Below are 20,498 nucleotides of genomic sequence, written 5' to 3'. Positions count from 1 at the left end.
TTAACGTGCACACAAAGCATCCAGGCACAACCCTGATGCATGCACACAAAGCACGCGCACTAAGAGTGTGCACGTCCCAGCCTCTTCCCCCCACATGTGCACACACGCCCCCTCTCTCAACAAAAAAGACACGTTGCCCCTGGGTATTCAAGACTGTGGTGCGTTCACCCGACTGGCGCACATAGATATAGATGTAAAGACATATGGTAGTTTTCACAATGAGTGTATCGTGCCAGCTATAGGGCGCACTACCTCCAAGGGGAATCTCGCTGAACGAATCAGGTTAACAGCCTAACACGCCTCCTCCTGGCGTTGAATAGAATACAGAAAAGCTGGTGACGAGCCCGTTGGAAATAGGAGGAGGCGTGTTCATATATTAACCTGATTGCATTTAGCGAGAGTCCCCATAGAGCTAGTGTGCACTAGTTAGTGCGATGGATTCTTTTTGAACGCACCCACAAGAAAGTAATGCAAGCCCCAGTAACCGCTGTTCTAGTGCCACGGTGATCAGGACACACGGATCTTCTACAGCGTGCATAGAACCCACCAGTTACGAAACCCTGTTTCAGGCATAGATACCTAAAGCCAGCTTGTATTATTACGTAAGAACATATTATGTTAACTTCAACGCGTGTCTAAGACATGATGTTACCCTGAGATACTTTCAACGAGAAAAAATTAAACAAGCTTTTTTTTTTTTGATAAAGCAAAAAATAATAAAAATATTTTTAGCGGTTTCACGACTCCAGAAAGTATTTTGGCAATTAGCATATGCTGATAAGGTAAATAAATATGTGATACAATTGCGCTTATTTCTTATGCTGTAAGATTGGCAAATTATACTTGAGTACCCGTTATCCTCGGGACTATCAATCCTGGGCATCTAATTAGTTAAATCATTAATTAACCCTGCATAAATGATTAATTATCCCCGCAGCTTATGCCTTGATATTGCATAATAAAATGATAAAAAATGTAACATTGTCTAACCACAAACAACAACCTTATTACATAACGAAATTTGTGCACCTTGTATTGTTGAGATGTTTACCTGTACATTGCGTGACAGAGCTGGGGGTCAGCAAGTGAGCATGTACAGAAACATACGCACTCAATAGATATACACCTCGTGGCCCATCAAACATTCTTTGCCTATCTCTTTTAACCCATGGCACATACTTCTGGGGTTGAAAAAGCATTGGTTGAGTTTTACCTTTTATTTTATTTTCTTTTTGAGAGAGAAAGGTACCTTGCGCATGAGATGCAGCTTTAATACAGAACATGCGAGGATTTGCCTTTCAAAATCCAATACATATAACTATTTGGACGAAGTGACAATAGTTTAAACTTTATGGTTTCGTATCTACTTCAGTTCAGGATTTCTCACGCAAATGTGAAAACCCCGGCGTTGATTAACCCAACTTCGCAACATGTGGCGCCCCCTACGTAGACATGCGCAAACGTTCCATCGATCGCTAACTAGGCGAACCAGTGAGTAAATACTTGGGGCACCACAGCATACATCTTGACCACACAGCGCCAGCACGCACGGATTTCTACAGGGTGCGATAAATGTCTACCATTACGAGATTATGACATGTTAAGGAACACGTTTCTGTACAGTATCTGTCTTTTTATGATACATCTAACATGGTAAGTGACACATTAATTGATAAAGCAGCTCAATAGGATTGGCATCGCATTGATTGAACTGTTCTTTTACTCATAGGCGTAACAGATGCTTTAGATAGAAGAAAGTGAACGTTTATAGATATGCGATGTACATAGCCCGCACGTGTCTGTGAAAATTAAAGACATCCAAACTTTATCATTTTAAGAAAAAATCAAGACAGAATTATGGAAATCTTGATGATACAAACTGAATACGTCGTATACTTATTTCTGAATGCATGCTTTTCAAATCATCTGAATATGGTATATTATAAAAAATGAGGCACAGCTATATGTGTTTTTGTACTCCACCTGCCCATCATTTGCTGCGCTCGCTGTATTGCTGTACACACTGTACCAATATTTCTATGTCTTTTTCTAGCGCTCAGGTGGAAAACTCAGCCAGATTACAAAACGTATCTATGACTATCAAGAAATTATTGGATGGATACGACATCCGCCTTAGACCTTCGTTTGGAGGTAAGAATGTGTGTGTGTGTGTGTGTGTGTGTGTGTGTGCGTGTGTGTGTGTGTGCGCGCGTGCATGTGTGTGTTATCAATTGTATCAATTCGATCACGAGAGAATGTGACCCCTAAATGTAACAGGAGCCCCGTCCCCAAACAATACCTGTCAACGATAAATAATAACCAAATGCAGAGATACAATAGACCCTGCTGGAGCACTGACGGGGTTCAAATATTTGCTCGTGGTCTTGCTCTTAAATTACACACAAAAGGTTTTATAACACCAAGTTTCAGTTTGGGATTAGCATTGTCTGTTATTTGCTGCATTAAGTAAATGCAATGTCCAGTTTAGAATGAAAAAAATCATTTTAATACAATATTTTACTACGAATGGAATGAAAAAAAAATTAGCAAAACGTGATGTCCAACTGTAAATATAAATGAAATATTAAATGCAATGAACATCTTTACACAAGTCCACCAAGTACGTGGAAATCATTTGATTATACCTGAAATCAGAACAGTTGACCATGAAGGCTGCATACTGTTTTTCTAAGCTTGATAAGCTTTATAATCATGTTGATATTTATATAATTACTTCTCAAAAGCCCTTTTCTCGAGTTAAATTGATTAGAAAAACACCATACAAATGTACCTCAGGCCGTCATGGACAGAATTGGGTCGTGCTTACGAAGTAGAATCAATGGAAATGATAGAATGAGAGCGACAGAGCGACTTTATACCATATAGATTACGCCCCAAGGATCGGGAACGTAACGATGGGCGGCTGTAAGGTTGCGATCAGCCAATACGGACATTCAGTATAAGTTCGACCGTGGCTCAACACCATATTTGCTATAATCGCACCGGCACTAAATATATTGAGTCCATCACGTCGCCATTCAGCAGTTCTTATTTTGATTTGCTACGGTATTGCACAAAGATTCGGGATCGATTCAGCCGTACGGCCAATAACCGCCTTACTTTTCAAGAAATATAATATAGGACGGAGAGTATACAATACGCGCTGGCCATAAGCACGTCCATTAAACATTAATTACAACAAACAAATTACCGTGGCTTTTCAAAGCCATGGTTTGTGCAACAAAGAACTGTAGCACTTGATCGTTTCCTTTCGCCCCACGAGTTGCTTATCGGAATGCAAACATTTCCAAGAGTCACGGAAGGGTATTCTAAGCCGCCTCTTCTCTGAGTACCTTAATGGTAACAAAACTCGGGATAACCGATAATCAAAGTGAGGCATAATGTTACTATATATCAGTAATCACCTGACAACTGTTCTTTTTATAAATTTGTAGGAACATACATCGTTAAGAGAACATACCTTTAGACAAAAGCACACATAACAAAGCATGCCTTCAAGAATTTAATGCAAAACGCCTATTCTAGGTATTTTAATTTTCTCTACAATGCTTTCCTTTAGCTACTGTACATGTATAAACATCATAAATGATAATAATAATAATAATAATGATTTAGTGACGCTTTGGTGATGGGAATCACACATTTTGGGACAAAATTTTATTAAACAGCTGTGTTTCACACTTATCAGAAGAGCATCATCAAGCTGAATGTCCAAAGGTTTTCGCATGTTGCTAGATATTACCACTACAAAAAAAATATTTGGGGACCATGGTCAATACAATATTTAATAAAAACCGAGAACGATTTATACATTTTACGAGATATTCGGAAGGATTCGATTTTGAGATTTTTGATCAGATGTGAAAGGATTAGTTTCTAGTAAAAAGGATTGGTGATTTTTAGATATTATGAGAGTATTTTTATGTAGCAAGAATTGCTACATATTTAAAGTGAAACCTGTCCTTTCGTTGATTTATAATGACTAAGAAAGTGAACTGCTATACCGACAGCCATGCAGCCAAGGAAGTGACAGCCAATGAATCACGCACTACGCACATGCACATGTTTCTTTGTCATCTAGTTTCGTTTACAGTATAGTTTTAAGTAGATTCCTTTCCTGTATCTGGTTGTAAAGAGTGGATGTTTAAATTAATCAATTTTTGTTGACAAGATGTGTAATAGGAAGATTGAAAAGGCTTCCTAAGGGTCGTCCATTGCTTTTGAGGGTTTCTGAAGTTTGTGTTTTGCTGTTCATTGCGTATAAAGATACAGCAGAAACATGGAGGAAATTTGCAGTACCAGTTTGCTGCCTAACTCTTGACTGTTAATGGCCAAGGGGGTCCCCTCCTCGATGTTTGCCTGTTCATTACCCGAGGCAACGAACAAAGCCTTTCAAGATTCTTATCTTCTCAAATTATGAAGCATAAGCCCAACTTGGGAACTGCGTTGTGGTCCACCTTACGCGCATGCGCCTATTTATAAAATGGTGATTATTGTTTTGAGTTTTAAGCAGTGTATTATGTTCGGCGATTGTATAACAAATGAAGGAATGCCGCCACAATGTGCAAAAGTAGGGAATGAATAGTACCATGATACGATAGCAAATGCCTGGACTTAATTCGTAGGTTTAATGGACTTGGTTTAAAGTTATTGCACAAAATTATTCACTGCAACGTCAAAACACTGTTTTAATGACTTATGGCGTGAGCTTGCGTACGTCTGTTTAAAAAGCCTCAAAGCAGCTTCCCGTATGGTCAATTGTATAATGGAATGGGAGAAAATGAACAACACTATTTTAATTTTTATTTCATACTTTAATGTCGATTTGTGTTATTCACGCATGAATCGTGAGGAGGAAGAAGTAGTGATCCAAAACTTCTTTCTTTTCACTCGGGGAAACATATTGTTTATCTTTTTTATACTACAATACATAACCAGTGTATGCGTCGCCAAATGACACATTCTGTTTGTACAATTCGTCCTGGAGAATTCTGATGAAAATAACTTCATCAAGATGTAAATTGAAACCGTACTCTTAGGTTTCATACCCCCAAGGAGGGGTCTACCCGGTTAACAACATACGCATGATTCCACACTGAAAGACCACTGCAACCCTTAGAATGAATTACGTTACAAGAACAACAATCGAGTACTTCATGTATAATGAACACAAGCTAATAGACCATAACTCACGAAGTAACCTTTGCAGAGACTTGCATATCAGCTCACTACTTAGATAATCATAAAATCTGTTGGTAGACAAAATGCAAAGTGATATGTAATGCAAATATATAGAATGGCCATGCATTGCCATGGTTTTATTGAATTATTTATTTGCCAAGGGAAATGTCTATACCTGATCTTTATGCTGCGTCGTTTGCAAAGGAATAACATAATTGATATCTAATTTTTAAAATTTCCTAAAGTTTAATGTCTGATAAGAAGGACAAAGCGGCAGTGGCAGTGTCATTTTGGCGTCATATTTGGATAGAAACGCAGACGGAAAGGGTTTTGGGAATTCTTTGTTAAAATGTTTGAATACGTTTTTTTCTTCCAACGAAGCGCTGTAAGGCAGGCAAGAAAAAATACAAGACAAGTGAACGATAGACAGTGATACCGCAAGCACATCATCATTTACAATGACTATTTCCAAATAGATTCTGGCATCTAAAAGAGAAATATCGATTGTGGTTAAGTGAAATAAAAACGAATTTTTCTTTTGGCCTCTTTGGCCACGAAGGCAATTGCAGCAAACGGCAAATGACAAATACAGAGATCCTTAACTGTTTTAAAAGTCGATATAACAAATATATGACCTAGACGGGTCTTGAAGACAGCAAAATTTCAGATGCTTTTGTTCCTGATCAGGTGATATTAGGAGCAACGAAATGCAAAGAAATTTTGTAGACTGCTTTACACTGTTATACTATAGCATTACAGGGACATTAATTCTTTTGACATGTGTAATAATACACTGGCAGTGCAATTTACAGTTTGTAAATGAACGAAGTGCATGGGATACATTTACCATTTGCTATTGCATATATGAACATTATTGTATCGATTGTATGGTTTTAGTAAGCATGATTGCCTTATGGTATTTTAAACCATAAATGAGCAACGCAAAAAGGTTCGAATCTAGATTTATCGCGCCAGGATTTTGATTTGAATTAATAACTTCATTTGGTAAAATAGTGAAAAGGGAAATCGCAAATCACTGTTGACCTCTTTGTAGTGACGTCAAGCTTTATGTAACACATCTTCACCTCATTGCGCCTGTTTTGATACGATTTGATCACAATGTAACCATTCATATAATCGTCATCTCCATCTATTATTTATCGAGCAGACGATAGCATAATACGTTTGCAATCAAAGCACCTGCACTTTGTAGAAAGAGCAAAATGAATAAATGGTATGGTAGGGGCGCACTGCGTTCCTAAAGGTTGTTTTGCTCTTATATTGTCGGCCTAAATTTAAGGACCCGTCCACTTCTTAAACTGAATATAATACATTTAATTGTAAATAAAAACAGTGTAAATTTTGGCAGCTGTATTGTTAAGATGAAAACTAGGGACTGAACGGTTCATAAAAAGAAATTGCATTGATTTGTAAACGTGTGCGAAGATTAAAATTTAAGGGTACACAGTAACCAATTCAAATATGTCAAATTCGTTTAAAAATTCAAAAGTCAAAAAAATTAAATGTGGTTAGGTATATTCTAAACTAGTAAACCACCGTGCGATACGAATATTTCTTTAAAAAAACTCGAGAAGTCGGTCGTTCGACGAATCCAATTAAAGATTGAATCAATTTTCTGCATATTTAGATATGATCATTGACGTGTGCACTCAGGTATGTGTGTTACCGCTCTTATCGAAATTTATGATACGATTGTCAATGAAGCATGAAGCGAAAATACCGTCATGGGTTCGACTGGCCGTTCTCCCTTATTGAACGTATTGAAGAATGTCTCACGTTTCAATAATTTCACCTTAAGTGTTATTATTTTGTTATGCTCGATTTGACAAATATTTCATATCTGACGAGATGGGGAGTCCCGTGTGACCCGATAGCTTCCAAATTAATGAATGGCATCTAACGTGACTAGACAGGGAAGCTACGACACTCTTGCAGAGAGATAAGGGAATTTTTTTATTCTATATATTTTTTTATTCTATAAAACAAATAAATTGTGAAAGTCGTTTATGCCGATGTATGTGCTGTATGTACACAAAAGACTATTGCGTTATACACAGGTAATGTATCTGACGACATTACCCATACCTTTGAACTGACTTTCCCAGTTTACTAAATCCCAAGAAAATCACATGTGCTTTCCGTGCGAATAAATATAATAAATAAATTAAGATGACCGGTTGAACATCTGGTATATAAGCGCCTTGTAACTTTGAACATCGGTTACACCAGGACTGTCGAATTAGCGGTTCTTGGAAAAAGTATTATAAACGAACCGAAGGTGGAAGATAAAAATCAGAATGACCTGTGTATGATTAAGTTTTCAATCAAGTCCCAATAGTGTAGGGCACCGGACGTTTATTCAGGGCGGTTTAAGTAATACTGCAAACGCGCGTCTTTTCGGTTCCCATTATGTCTTACGGATATATGTAGACGTTATATTTATCAAGTACTTCTGCCCTTTTAACAACACTTAACCCACGCCCCTGAATCTCCTTCATTCGACATGAAAATTGCGTAAATTCGAATAATTCCAGATTCCATGATGTTAAACACAAACAGTAGTACTAATACATGAAAATATCTATTGCCATCGCTGTACTGTATCGTTGTGGTTGTTCACCCTGACTTTTTTTATGGTTTCAGGTGATTCTTTGCATGTTGGAATGGACATTGTTATCGCCAGCTTCGATAGCATATCAGAAGTTAATATGGTAAGTTTCAGTATAGGGACAATTTTCAACTCATTTTGTAACCGAATACCATAATGATAATTTGTCTTTTATATAAAAATTTAGTGAAATGTTTAATAATTACTGAAAAAGTGGCAATTGCAATATTTTTACGCCCGAAAGGGGTTTCATATTTTGATAAAAAAAAAGAAATAATATGGATGTCGTTATTCTAACTTAATGAAATTTCCATAGTGACATAGTAAACATAGATAAAGATGACTTTCCGGATGGGGCAGTAAAATATTATTAATATCGAAATCCCCAAAATAAAAACATGTGGGTCTCTATCTTGGTAGATATAAATCTCCGCAGTTCTACAACCGCTCATTATTTATTAAGTTACCCAAATCCCAGCAGCATATCCTAAGGCCATGTTATGGCGAGTAATGTGAAACACAGATATCAGGTATCAATATGCAGAGGTCAAAGGCCATCAACTTTGACCCCTGAGAGAGCGATTGATCGAATTAATAAACCATTGCTACCGACTGTCATTGGATTCTCCGGCCATACTGTATGCCTATGTCCAATAGCAAATCAAGTTCTGGCGTTTAACGTTCTTATCAGAAAATTGGGTTTCATTAAGAAAGTCTTTATTTCAAAATTAGGTTGTTATCAATAATCTTAATTGGCCATTACGCACACTGTTCAAACTTTCATTCCATCTCCAACAGTAGGATCTCTCAGCCGCTATGTCAAAGGCGAAAAAAATGAACGGTTATTGTTTCCCCTCAAGAAAAGAGAGCCGCCAAGTGGCAGCTCAATTAGCGCCTTGAATTAACTCTCTTTTATGAGTTTTAAAGACATCAGGACTGAAGTGCGTAGTGCTTTTTTTTCTTCGCCGTGGCTTCTGAGGCTCATGGTCTCCCGCTGTGACACTACTGCTGCTCAATTTGCCCCATAATTTTCGCCACGCGTCTCTCTGGAGGGCGAGGAGGCCAGTAACGTCTGAAAAGCATTAACGAAGGTTTTTTTCGCGAAAACTGTCCAGGTCTTGTTTGTATGAGATAGTAATTGGCACCTCGTGTGCACTCGAACCAATGCAGAGGAGTTTCTTTGATTTTCCTAAGATAATGTGGATTGTCAAAAACCATAACAACCCTCGTGTTTTTATAATCCTAATTTTAAGGGCATGCCAAGTAAAGGCATTTTTCAGAATATTTCCAATGATAAGTTGTGTTTTTTTTTAAATCTTCAAATAGGCTTCTCAACAAGAAGGGTAGCCAGCATATCGTAGTGCGCTTTTCCTATAGACAGTGGCATATTGATTTTATCATAGCTATATCCCCATCGCTTGTTATAAAATGCTGAAATGTTAGCCAATTCAAATAGATATCACAGTTATACAAAATATTGTAAGCAGGGAAGTTGTTTCACTAATTTAATAAAAGAATTACTCCGCTAAGAAAATGTGGGGTACTTGGTACCAACATCGATTTTGAGTTATAGAAGACCTTTAGGATAATTCACCCATATATTTGATTTAAGAAGACTACTGTGAAGCAAGACATCTTCTCATGGACTCTTATACCTTTGTCAAAGAAAGAAAGTCTCGGTTTATAAAGGTTACAACAGAATTAACTGGATGCAATTTACGTCTTGAATTTACCAAATTGGGTTTATATTTTTTTAAAAATCGAAACCTGTGGCAACATAGACCGTCAGTATATAAATAGAACGTTCTTTTGAAACGCCAATTAAACATCCACAAAAAGTCTTGCGTTTGATTTAATTCATTGGTGGAGATGCCCACAATTAATCAACCAAATGAAATCAATTCCTGCCAAATCAGGACATAAATAATTGATTCCCTTGCTTTTATTATGTTATTAAGTGACTGGTTCAATACATTTACCAATGTAATCGGTTACCTCCTGCTCTCTCTATGCTCACAAGCTCTTCCACCAGACCTTTCTCTACCATACGTTATTGTTGAGAATGGGGAATTAAAATCTTGACCATTTTAACCATGGAAGCCGTACACTTTACTTCGTATTAATTTTGATAGAGTTAATTGGTGTTTGGAGTGTGTCGTTTGATTGAGTTAGGAGAGAGTTTCCTTGCGAATGTTTCCTACCTCATTTGATGTTGTTTCCTGAACACAAGACAACACAATCACTGTCCACTTACTTTTAGCTATACATGTATGGGCAGTGTTTAAAGATACGTCACAGGGAGATATGTTACGACACATACTTCATCCAAGACGACACTTAACTCTAGATTTTGATTAAATAACAACCCTTTCACACTGTCGTGAAAAATTGCGTGGCTGTCTCATTAAACGCTTGCTGATATAAACGATAATTTGCGGCGCTCGTTGATAGCATTTAGATTACTTTCGCCACGTCCTCTATAATCACTAGTTGGCGCTTAAAAGAGTATTATCTGTGAGAGTATAGGATTTAGTTTTTTTCCTTTCCATAATCGATGACTGATGCATTCTCCGTGCCTTCGAGTAATGACTGGGGGTGAAGAACACTGTATCCCGGGTAGTTAATGCGATTGCACGTTTAATTACCTTAGGAACAGATGCCCGAGGCTATTAGTACCTTAAAGTTCTAGAAATCGTTATTTTACATAAAAGTTGGCATTGTTGGAGCACGTACTTCAACAACGTTGGTGTGAAAAGGGTCACATGTGTTGAAACAGTACTTTTTCCGTGTCAAAAAAGCTACTGTGTTGGAGGTTAATTTTATTGACTGTGGTTTAAATAGGGCATACAGGTTTTCATCTTTTCTGGTCAAAGATGCCATTACTCACGTGGGTGTAGCTGCTCAGAGTCGCGCTTGTGTAAAACGCGTTGTAGGTTTCCCGTTTAAGGTTACTTTTCTTAGCAAAACTTCATTATGCAGGAATGATGGAAAAGGTGAAAAATAATGTAGTTGGTACAGTAGTTTTTTTTTTTTTTAATGTGTAGATGTGTAGACAATGATTGCATATATGAGCAATGGCACTTATGTGCATTTGATAAAGGCACAAAAGCATGTAGGTCAAAAAAGTATAAAAAATTGACTGTCCAGAAAACCAATCCAAAGTCACAGATGGCTCTTCACTTTCTTAAGCAAACTTAAAGAACGGAAAGAGCAGTGCACATACATATTCGAGTATTGTCCAAAGGCACGCTGCATCTTATTGTAATCCCCTTGCTCGCGCCACCCACACGCCAAGAATGGGGAGATTTTGCCGCTTCCCCTTACATTGGATACAAGGAGACTGATAAATCCCATGTCTTCGCCATTATCACACTGGATGGTATTTCCAATACGTACCGGACAAATAGCCAGACGCATGGTGTGGATTAACTGTGAATACCTGCTACTTCGAACAACACCGTTATTAAGTCCCGCGGTGCGACTAACTCCTCTGGAAGTAGAGATCCGTGGTGTTTTGAAGGGGTTTAAAGTTTAAGCTCCCTCGGGGTTGTCTTGTACTGGCAATTGGCGCACAGTTCGAGTCTAATAAAACCCGTGTTTGGAACAGTCGCATATAACGCAATGTAATTTAGTCCTGTTTTGTTGAGTAACGAATTTCCTTTATAAGTGGCAATGCATTGACGTTTATCGCTTTTTCGTATCAAAAAACACCCTTCAATTTGCTCTGGGCTTCCCTTGTTTCACAAATTAGGTGGAGAGTCTAACTTGCTAATAAATCTACGCTGCGTGAGTTATGAAGCAGGAAGTAGTTGTTTGCATTTCGATCACTGCAAACTCCTTTAAAACATATTTTCCGATTTTTAGAACATACGTTATAGAACTTCAGGTAAACCTGAACGCTTTGGTCATCATAACAGATGAAAAAATTCATTTTCATTTTTGAGCACATTTTTTTCTTTTTGTGTTTTTCTGTCTTTTTCCTTCTTTTTTTGTGATTCATTTAATTTCAATTAATGATGTTAAGGACGTCAGTCATTTGTGGCCGTCGTATATGTAATCGCTTTATCTTGACACGGCACGCTTTAAGTGAATACAATCTTACAGAGCATGACCACAAAGTAATCTAAATGATGTTAATAAGTGAAACAGATTATAGGTAGCCAGGGTTATTCCTTCTTAATCCACATAAACCATTAGCCTCTGGTCAAAAATAGCGTTTACTACAATTTCACTACGTGTGTACTACAAAAAACTTCCAGAAACTCTGCATATGAATGACTCTTCCCATGTTGATGCAAACTACAATTTGTAATAAGAGAAAACACCAAAAATGTGCTGTTCGTTACACCTCACTTTCTAGGAATCCTGTTGCCACGAAACCATTGAGTATCCAACGTAATTAAATTCCCTGGATTATAACATGAAGCATCTCGTAATGATAACGTAACAAAATCTGTTTCACGTTTGGTACGATGTATAATGGTTTCTGTAATGGGTTGTCTAAATAAATATTGGTGTTTTACTGTATAGATGCAAGCTGGATCGTTGAGACTGGCATTGGTTCCAGACAACACCACACCCCCGGTCGTTTGGCACCGTTAGGCCGTAATCGATACCAAATGCGGCAAATTTACTTAATATTCAAGAAAATTTAATTAGAAATCGGACACACTGGTCATTCTTGCACACAAGCAAAGTTCATCCTTGCAATCAAATTGGTCATAGGAGTTTGTAAACATTCAATCTCATCGACATGTATTAGGTAAAGGACAATGGAAGCAACCTGGTGATAACGGATGTTCTATGTTAGATTCCAGAAATCTCTACAGAGGTGCTTTAGTAATACAGTGTTGTGTAGGAGAAAAGCAAACTGGTCAAGTTTTAATTTTTATCACGAGGGCAGTACAATGTACAAGTGTGCACAGTAGAGAAGTTTTGTTCCCCGCCCCTACAAACGATTTTTGAGCACAAACACGTGCCAGTTTTATGACCTTAATTAGGCATCTATTCGCTGCTGGAGCGTCCCCAAGTCAAGGAACTGAAATAATCGCTCCAAATGGCGTGGGATACATTTTTATCATTCGACTTCATGAATTGATTGTACCATTTAATGAAAAATACCTTGGTACAAAAGCGGAACGGTATTTTGCAATATTCTTTTCATGTGAAACGAAATGGAAAAGCTGATTTTATTGCCTGTAATCACTAATTTGTGATCCTAAAATTGCCGATGTGGACCGCCTGCGGATATGTTGTTCCGAAACCTAAAACCGATGCAGGCATTTGAGTACGCTTTGCACTTTCTAGACAGGTGTGTTTGAGAACTCTTTCGCCTGTTACGTGCATTCGCCATTATGACCCTTGACTTGTGTAGATGCCAATGTTGTATCAATGAGTTTAAAGAAACAACGGCTTCCTCTCTGACCTACAATTTGACAGACATTGATGACTGACAGTTGAATTGAAATTATGTTAGTTCAGAACATGTCTCGACGAAGTGCTCTTGACTGAAATCGTCACAGGAAACGGTTTGAACTTTTGTACAGAATTTTTGGTTTACATTTTCTCGAATTACATGTATGATTTAAGGAAGCAATTTTTTTTCATTTTTCTAATTTGTTCTTGTCAGTAATCGAACGAAAATTATTTCTCAGAATTAATTACTATCACAATAGCTGCCAGCGGTAATCCGAATCACAATTTTTCTTAGATCAGTACTCCGATATCTAGCCTTTTACCAATTCATTTCAATTCTATATACATGTTCCCTGTGTTAATCGGTGCCTTTCAACGGTTGAAGCCGATTCTGAAGCAAACTCGTGATTTTTCATTCATTCTTACAGCGTTACTTTCTATATTATAATGGAGTCTTTTTCAGCTTTTTTATTTTCGGTTTAAAATCTGAAGAGATATTGTGGAATTCCTACACCTAGAGTCAGCCGTTCGACCCACGGTATAAAATGTTCATGGTACAGAACCCCATACCATCATTCCCACGATAAAAAAGCTGTAGCATTCAACGAACTATACGCAGTAACCGTTTTCTAATTGAGGATACATGTTAGAACAATCAACCGTGTTTGATTGTCGTATTTTTCATTTTTTTCAGGATTATACTATAACTTTATACCTAAATCAGTACTGGAGAGACGAAAGACTTCAGTTCTCAAACGCGGATGAATACATGACCCTTACTGGGGACTTTGCAGAGAAGATTTGGGTCCCTGATACGTTTTTCGCCAACGACAAAAACTCGTTCTTGCACGAAGTAACAGAGAAAAACAAAATGGTCCGACTCTATGGAGATGGTTCTATAGCCTATGGAATGAGGTAACGAAGGGTTACTGATTTGGATTTCATTGCATAATAATTGCTTAATAATTGCGAAACTGCGTTCATATTTTGATTACTTTGTTATATATATGACTTTAAAAATAAGGAAAAAAAGCTATTAAGCGGTAAATTTAGAATCATTTTCACCAGAAAGAAAGAATTCAAATTTTCTTGCTGTAAATGAAGTAGAGATTCAACCATTTTACGCTGTTTCCAGATTTACGACAACTTTAGCTTGCATGATGGATTTACATTACTATCCACTGGACGAGCAGAACTGTACCATAGAGATGGAAAGCTGTGAGTATCTGATACTATTGACCATTCTCGTTCTTTCAAATTATCCAATATAATCCCATAATTAAAACAAAGGGCCATCAATCAAGTAGAGGAAGGGTCCGGAAATTGGCCGGAATAAAGGAATTCGCAAGTATGTGTGTAACGTGCCCAAAGATAATGCATCTTCTCTTGGCCACCACTTTCTAACCTTGACTTTATAACGGAAAACCGATCTTAAGCAAACATACCGCGATACTCCCGTAACTGGTGCACTATGCGAAAATCGTCGTCAAAAAGTCAATTGTGTCTCTCCTTTCTGTTTAGTTTGAAACGTAGATTGATCTTAGTCTATTGAAACCGTTAACAGCTTATTGATTTAAAACTCGAGGTTTTCATCAGCTAAATTGGCTTCGCATTTAACATGCTTTAGCACCATGGCCCACAAACCAGTTTGGAAACGGCAATAAGTGAGAGACTGGGCACATACAGTAGGCCTGGATATCAAAATTGATCCAAACAACAGGCTTTTGTTTTCAACGATGGGGAAATGGCGATGTACATTGTCTGAGTTAATAGAAATAATCGACTGACGGCACATCTTGGGAGTCGGTTGTCTCTTTGAAATGCGATGAATTTATGATTTCAGTTCATCTTGAAATGGCGGCCTTTTCAACTTACGTAACCATTGCCAAACAGAAAGTCACCATATTGTCTGCCACGAATACAATATAGTCTCGATATTTTGCACAGTGAGTGAATCTACAAGGCAAACTACTTCTGACATTTCCCCAAAGAATTTTTGTCGACATTATAGTTGTTAAAAGATCATACGGCAATCAATAGAGAATATAGGCAAAAACGTCAATTCAAAGCCTTTTCATTAGCAGTGACATTATTCTAGGTAGTACAACACGGTCAGAAACGTACATGTATATTTAAACTTCTATGTTGAAGATATGGGCATTTTACTTTATTGGATTAGTGTGCATTGTTTCATATCATATCTACATGTACACCGACCTCTACAGGCGACTTATTCTGTGTTACGTTTGAAACTGGTTTGGTCACAAGAGTTCTTATCTGGTAACTAGGCCTCTTAAAATTTGAATTGAACGAGCAATATTGTAACTTCAAGTTGCACAGTAAAATTGCGGTTAATTAAATCGACAGGATAGCGAATATAAAACAAAACATGTAAATTTGATATAGACATTTGGAAAATACCATTTTGCCAACAGTATTGAGTATTGAAAGTTGTGCTACAGTAGTAGTGGCAATAATTTTGTAGTCCACGCGTTGACCAGTACAATGTCAAGATAAACGAGTTATAAAATATAGATCTGATTGAATTTAATGCACATTCTGTGATCTTTTTGTTCTTCCACATAATAATAATAATAATAATAATAATAATAATAATAATAATAATAAAGGTTAAAAAGTAAATTTAAATTTAAAAGTATATTATCATACATCATTACAGCCTCTCTCCTCTTTACTCTACTTCCTCTTATTACAGCTTGGATGATTTTATCTATTCATTTTTTCTCATTGTCGTAATAGATGGCTACGCTATGCAGGACGTAGTGATGTATTGGAAAGCGGGGAAGGACTCCGTTAAAGGCGTAGAGCACGTGGAGCTCCCCCAGTTCTCTATTGTAGAATATAGAACCATTAGCACGGTGCAGTATCTTGCCACGGGTAAGTTAATGTCATCTTTTCTCGACTGAGTTATAGGCATCTCTTTTGCTATCTTTTAATAGACCATTTTGTTGTTGGTAATAAGTAATGCTTTATCTATTTTGAACCTTTAGGATTGGCAGCATTCTAGTATCTAATACATGACAAAAAAGTTCTTCATTGACACGTCTTAAAATAATATGCCATCTACTAGTTATATGTTCACCAACCTTCCTTTCAGGTTAAATACACGTTCACAAACCACGATAAGTCGGCACATCCCTTAAAATTAATTAAAACAATTGATGTCATACCATTGTCTTTCCAGGCGATTATCAACGATTATCGCTCAGCTTCCTTCTACAAAGAAATATTGGCTACTTCATTTTCCAAACCTATCTCCCCTCCATCCTTATTGTGATGCTGTCCTGGGTCTCTTTCTGGATCAACCATGAGGCCACCTCAGCGAGAGTTGCATTAGGTGAGTCTGTGCAGGACCAAATCGTTATTTTGTTGCATTAAACTGAATGTATAGCGCGCCCGTTTCTTCTATAATGACTGCGTTCAGTAACACTCATTGGTAGTTCATATGTATAACGCATTCTCCACAACAAGCTTCGCGTGTTTAAAGCTACAGTATTAGTCCTATATTATTAATCACAATTGTAAATGAAATGAATACTACTTTCTTTCCCCGGTTTTTCGTGTTCCAGGCATCACGACGGTGCTCACCATGACCACTATCAGTACTGGCGTACGGTCTTCCCTCCCTCGTATATCCTACGTCAAAGCAATAGACATCTACCTGGTCATGTGTTTTGTCTTTGTGTTCGCTGCACTGCTTGAGTACGCAGCCGTAAACTATACGTATTGGGGGGCCAGGGCCAAAAAGAAAGCCAAGAAGGCCAAGCAGGAGCAGGAACTTCAGCAGCAAAAAGTCAATGGCTTTCGGACCAGCGCCGATGAGGTAACAATTGATGCACATATAAACGCTAGATGACTGGTGTTGATTTAAGACGTTTAAATTGTTTTGTTTTTTTTTTTAGCTTATGCAGATTGGAATAATTCAAGCTAATATAGAAAATATGGAATTATGCGGTGAAAAAAAAAACATATTACTTTACTTAAAATTATTCATATGCCACTGGTTTCAGAATTTTTTTCACTTAAGTTCTGACTCTTTTGGGACAGACCGATTTTAAGGAGAGGAAATGATTCCCTGACTATTGTCAGATTTCCATAAAATGTTGTCATAAAAAAGCACGTATTGCAAAAGTTTGACTTTGTATTCTTGGCGTAATTGCGAGTAAAGCCAATGTCGTTTGTCTCATCATTTAAATATTTTTTCAGGATGAATCTATAGAAATGCAAGATCCAAGAATGTCCCCTATACTAAGTCTTAGAAACAGACAGAGCTGTTGTTATGAAAACGAACAAACAATGTCGACAGCACCCGTACGAATGACTACGTGCTTACCACGTGGATCCTACGGTTATCAAGGACGAGTTCAAAGACAGAGCAGCGCACGACGGAGAACAAGTTCCATAAGGAGCAGTTTTAAAAGCGGAAAACGCATTGTGACAGGCATCAGGGAGAAAGCTAAAACTATAACAAAGAAAGTACCAACGGTCAAAGACGTCAATAACATTGATAAATATTCACGGCTTGTGTTTCCGACTCTTTTCCTCATTTTTAATGTTGGTTACTGGTGCTTTTATCTGTTGGCTTGAGACAGGGTGTTCATTACATCCCACACTGCGCAGGCGCATCAAATTGGCAATATGGATGCAGATTTATAGATGATGTAATCCTAGGAAAGTATTGTTCAAAATTGATGGGGTGATCCACCTTACTTGACTTAAGATATACCAACATGGTGTTACGTTGGACAGCTTTTGAATGAGAAACTGAATCTTGTCATACAACTTATAACACACGACTTTTGGATTTTTGAAGCATTAAAAAAATTGGCATAACCCCTCGCCCACATACATGCATCCTCTCGCACTCTTATTTACGGTATGTCCTCTCAGGGCAAATATTTCAGCCATTTTGAGAACTTGTGATGCCAATGACCTTTTAAAAAGTAAAAAAATAGAAAGACCTGTCTGGTTTCAACTGGTTTGTCTGCCTCGAAGTATACATTCATTTAACCATGGAGTGCTATTTGGAAACATTTTCATCGTGTCCTCCATGTATTTGCCACACTGTACGGAATATTTGACACGATATATGTGAAACACAAGTCAACAAAGTCAGCTCAAATGACAGCTTCTCATATACGAAATACATTGCAATTTTCAGCACGCACTAATTCAAAACCGTCGCATGTTTACAATTTCTTATAGCCAATGTACACTATAGCAAATAACAGTTAGTTTCACTCCTGAAATATTTGGACCATTCTCATATAATTCCATCTCTACATTACGGTTAAATGAACAAACATGATGTTACGAACAGTTACCTAACTCCGGCTATCTGGGTGAATATGTGAAAAGCCTTGAGGAAAGAAATTTACAGGAAAAGGATTTAATATTGTAAAGAAGAGAGCATCAGCGACTCATTTTTATACGCTCATAGATATTAGTGAAATATCATATAGCGCCTGTAAATACTAGAAACCTGTATGGTTCTTCTAGTTTCATGCAACTTATTATGTTATGGGTCCGTTTTGTCATCTGTCAGTTTTAAAACTGATATTTAAAAATGTCGGAAACAGGATAAAGTTAAATGATTTACTTTAGTGATAAGCGATTTTATGAATAGCGGTCAAAACTGAATCAAAGAATTTTGAAAAGTATTATTTAAATTTGAATACAATTACGCGAGGAAGATATATTTTACTTCTTCAAACTACATAATCTGTCATTTTTATGTTTAGTTTTATATAACAGATATGAATGTTCACACCATAGTTGTAGATACGCACAATCTGAATCTATGGAAACGTTTTTGTACAACGTTTTACAAACTCTGTAAAAGATATTCTTCATGCACAACAACAGTTCAATGAGTTGCCAATCATCTAATAACCAATTCATGTTAGTTTTACACGTAACCATATCTTAGCGATATTCATTTTCATTATGATACAGTTAGTTTTAGGAATAGAAATAGGTACATATGCATATGCCATAAGATAACGATCTACTAGCTATATACTACTTACAAAGAAATTGTACTGCGGATAAGGGTCGTTGTGGATGAGTTCATTGACCATGGTTATGGTGCAAGTGTCCCGTTTCCCCCCGTGTGACTCACGTAGCATTTAATGCACATTTATATGATAACGCCATAGCACTTTTAAAAGGCCATCTAAACTGCAGTTAGTATTTTACCTTAACATGCAGTCATTCGTACCTGAAAACATCAACCACTGTAAAATGCGAATATGCGAATTTGATAATAAAAATGAAATAATATGGAATAATTTGAAATGGTGGTATTTTGAGTTATGAGTTGTTTTTTTTTAATTTGTGTATTCTGTTTCCATTACTTTGGAGAATTTGATGGTGTTTGATGTTGATTGTTGGAAAATAGAAGTGATACGGGATTCTGAATATTTTTCAATTAGAAATTCCAGACACTTTCCACTTCAGACATTCATTAATATAACATCATTCATAAATATAACTAAATCTGCATAAATGATATTCGAATGAATATATACCATTATCCATTAATTTTGGACTTAAGATATTTTCTGGTATCGGCATACCTTGGAGCGTCATGACGTATGTAGTGCACGTATGATTGAGCACACAGTTATGGGGTAGAATGCAATGTACCTCAAACACGTCGCAACTAACGCATTCCTTGCTATCAACTGGTACACTTAACGTGGACTTTTAGAGCAATAGTTATAAATCTTAAGTTTAAATTGAGTCAGTGTGTAGCAATAATTCATCTATATCTGAACTTTATTAAATGAGATGCTCCTTAGCTTCTGTTTAGAGAACTGATTTATGAAAGTCGCGTAATCAAGTAAAAAGAACTAAGAACAGATTTCATGCTCATGTCAAAAAACGAACAATTATACTGAGGTGTCTGGGTGATCTGTTAAACCATAAAACATTTCAAGCGAAGTTTTGAATATAAAAGTTGTGCAACGTTTGGTACATTCGTCACATTTAGGCTTTTTGTCATGGTCTTTTTTCAAACGTTTTCAAGTCAGGCAGGTTAATTCTTAACCATCAACGACGCATGACAACATTGTGTCCAGAAATTTGCTCCATTATATTTCACCCAATTTCGATACACAGTCTTCTTACTTGATAAGAAGCGGTAAACACAACCTTCTTGGCTGTCGATTTTGATATGTAGACAAGCGATAACAGAGCCTAAACCAATCCAGCTGACATCTGAGACCCA

The 20,498-nt window shown here is 37.1% G+C and overlaps 1 protein-coding gene across 1 annotated transcript; it reads left to right on the top strand.

The window, feature by feature from the left end:
* The first annotated feature begins 484 nt into the window (after nucleotides 1-484).
* On the top strand, nucleotides 485-19,564 carry LOC106164992 (gamma-aminobutyric acid receptor subunit beta-like). Its single transcript, XM_087009985.1, has 10 exons — nucleotides 485-602; nucleotides 1,373-1,653; nucleotides 2,054-2,151; nucleotides 7,867-7,934; nucleotides 13,941-14,161; nucleotides 14,382-14,464; nucleotides 16,007-16,144; nucleotides 16,452-16,604; nucleotides 16,837-17,090; nucleotides 17,474-19,564. The coding sequence occupies exons 2-10, from the start codon at nucleotides 1,598-1,600 to the stop codon at nucleotides 17,852-17,854; spliced, it is 1,452 nt and encodes a 483-aa protein (XP_086866111.1). The 5' UTR covers nucleotides 485-602; nucleotides 1,373-1,597; the 3' UTR covers nucleotides 17,855-19,564.
* Nucleotides 19,565-20,498: the final 934 nt, after the last annotated feature.

The sequence above is a fragment of the Lingula anatina genome, chromosome 3 (assembly GCF_051362555.1).
Source record: "Lingula anatina isolate TDL-2025a chromosome 3, LinAna3.0, whole genome shotgun sequence".
NCBI lineage: Eukaryota > Metazoa > Brachiopoda > Lingulata > Lingulida > Lingulidae > Lingula > Lingula anatina.
This window is presented reverse-complemented; position numbering and strand designations above follow the sequence as displayed.

What these genes read in the sequence shown, in the direction of transcription:
- LOC106164992 (XM_087009985.1), top strand. Translation starts at nt 1,598, where the DNA reads ATGTTAAGGAACACGTTTCTGTACAGTATCTGTCTTTTTATGATACAT. An exon ending in TTTATGATACATCTAACATG is followed by an intron (nt 1,654 to 2,053) that starts GTAAGTGACACA and finishes GTCTTTTTCTAG; the next exon opens with CGCTCAGGTGGAAAACTCAG. An exon ending in TCTATAGCCTATGGAATGAG is followed by an intron (nt 14,162 to 14,381) that starts GTAACGAAGGGT and finishes CGCTGTTTCCAG; the next exon opens with ATTTACGACAACTTTAGCTT.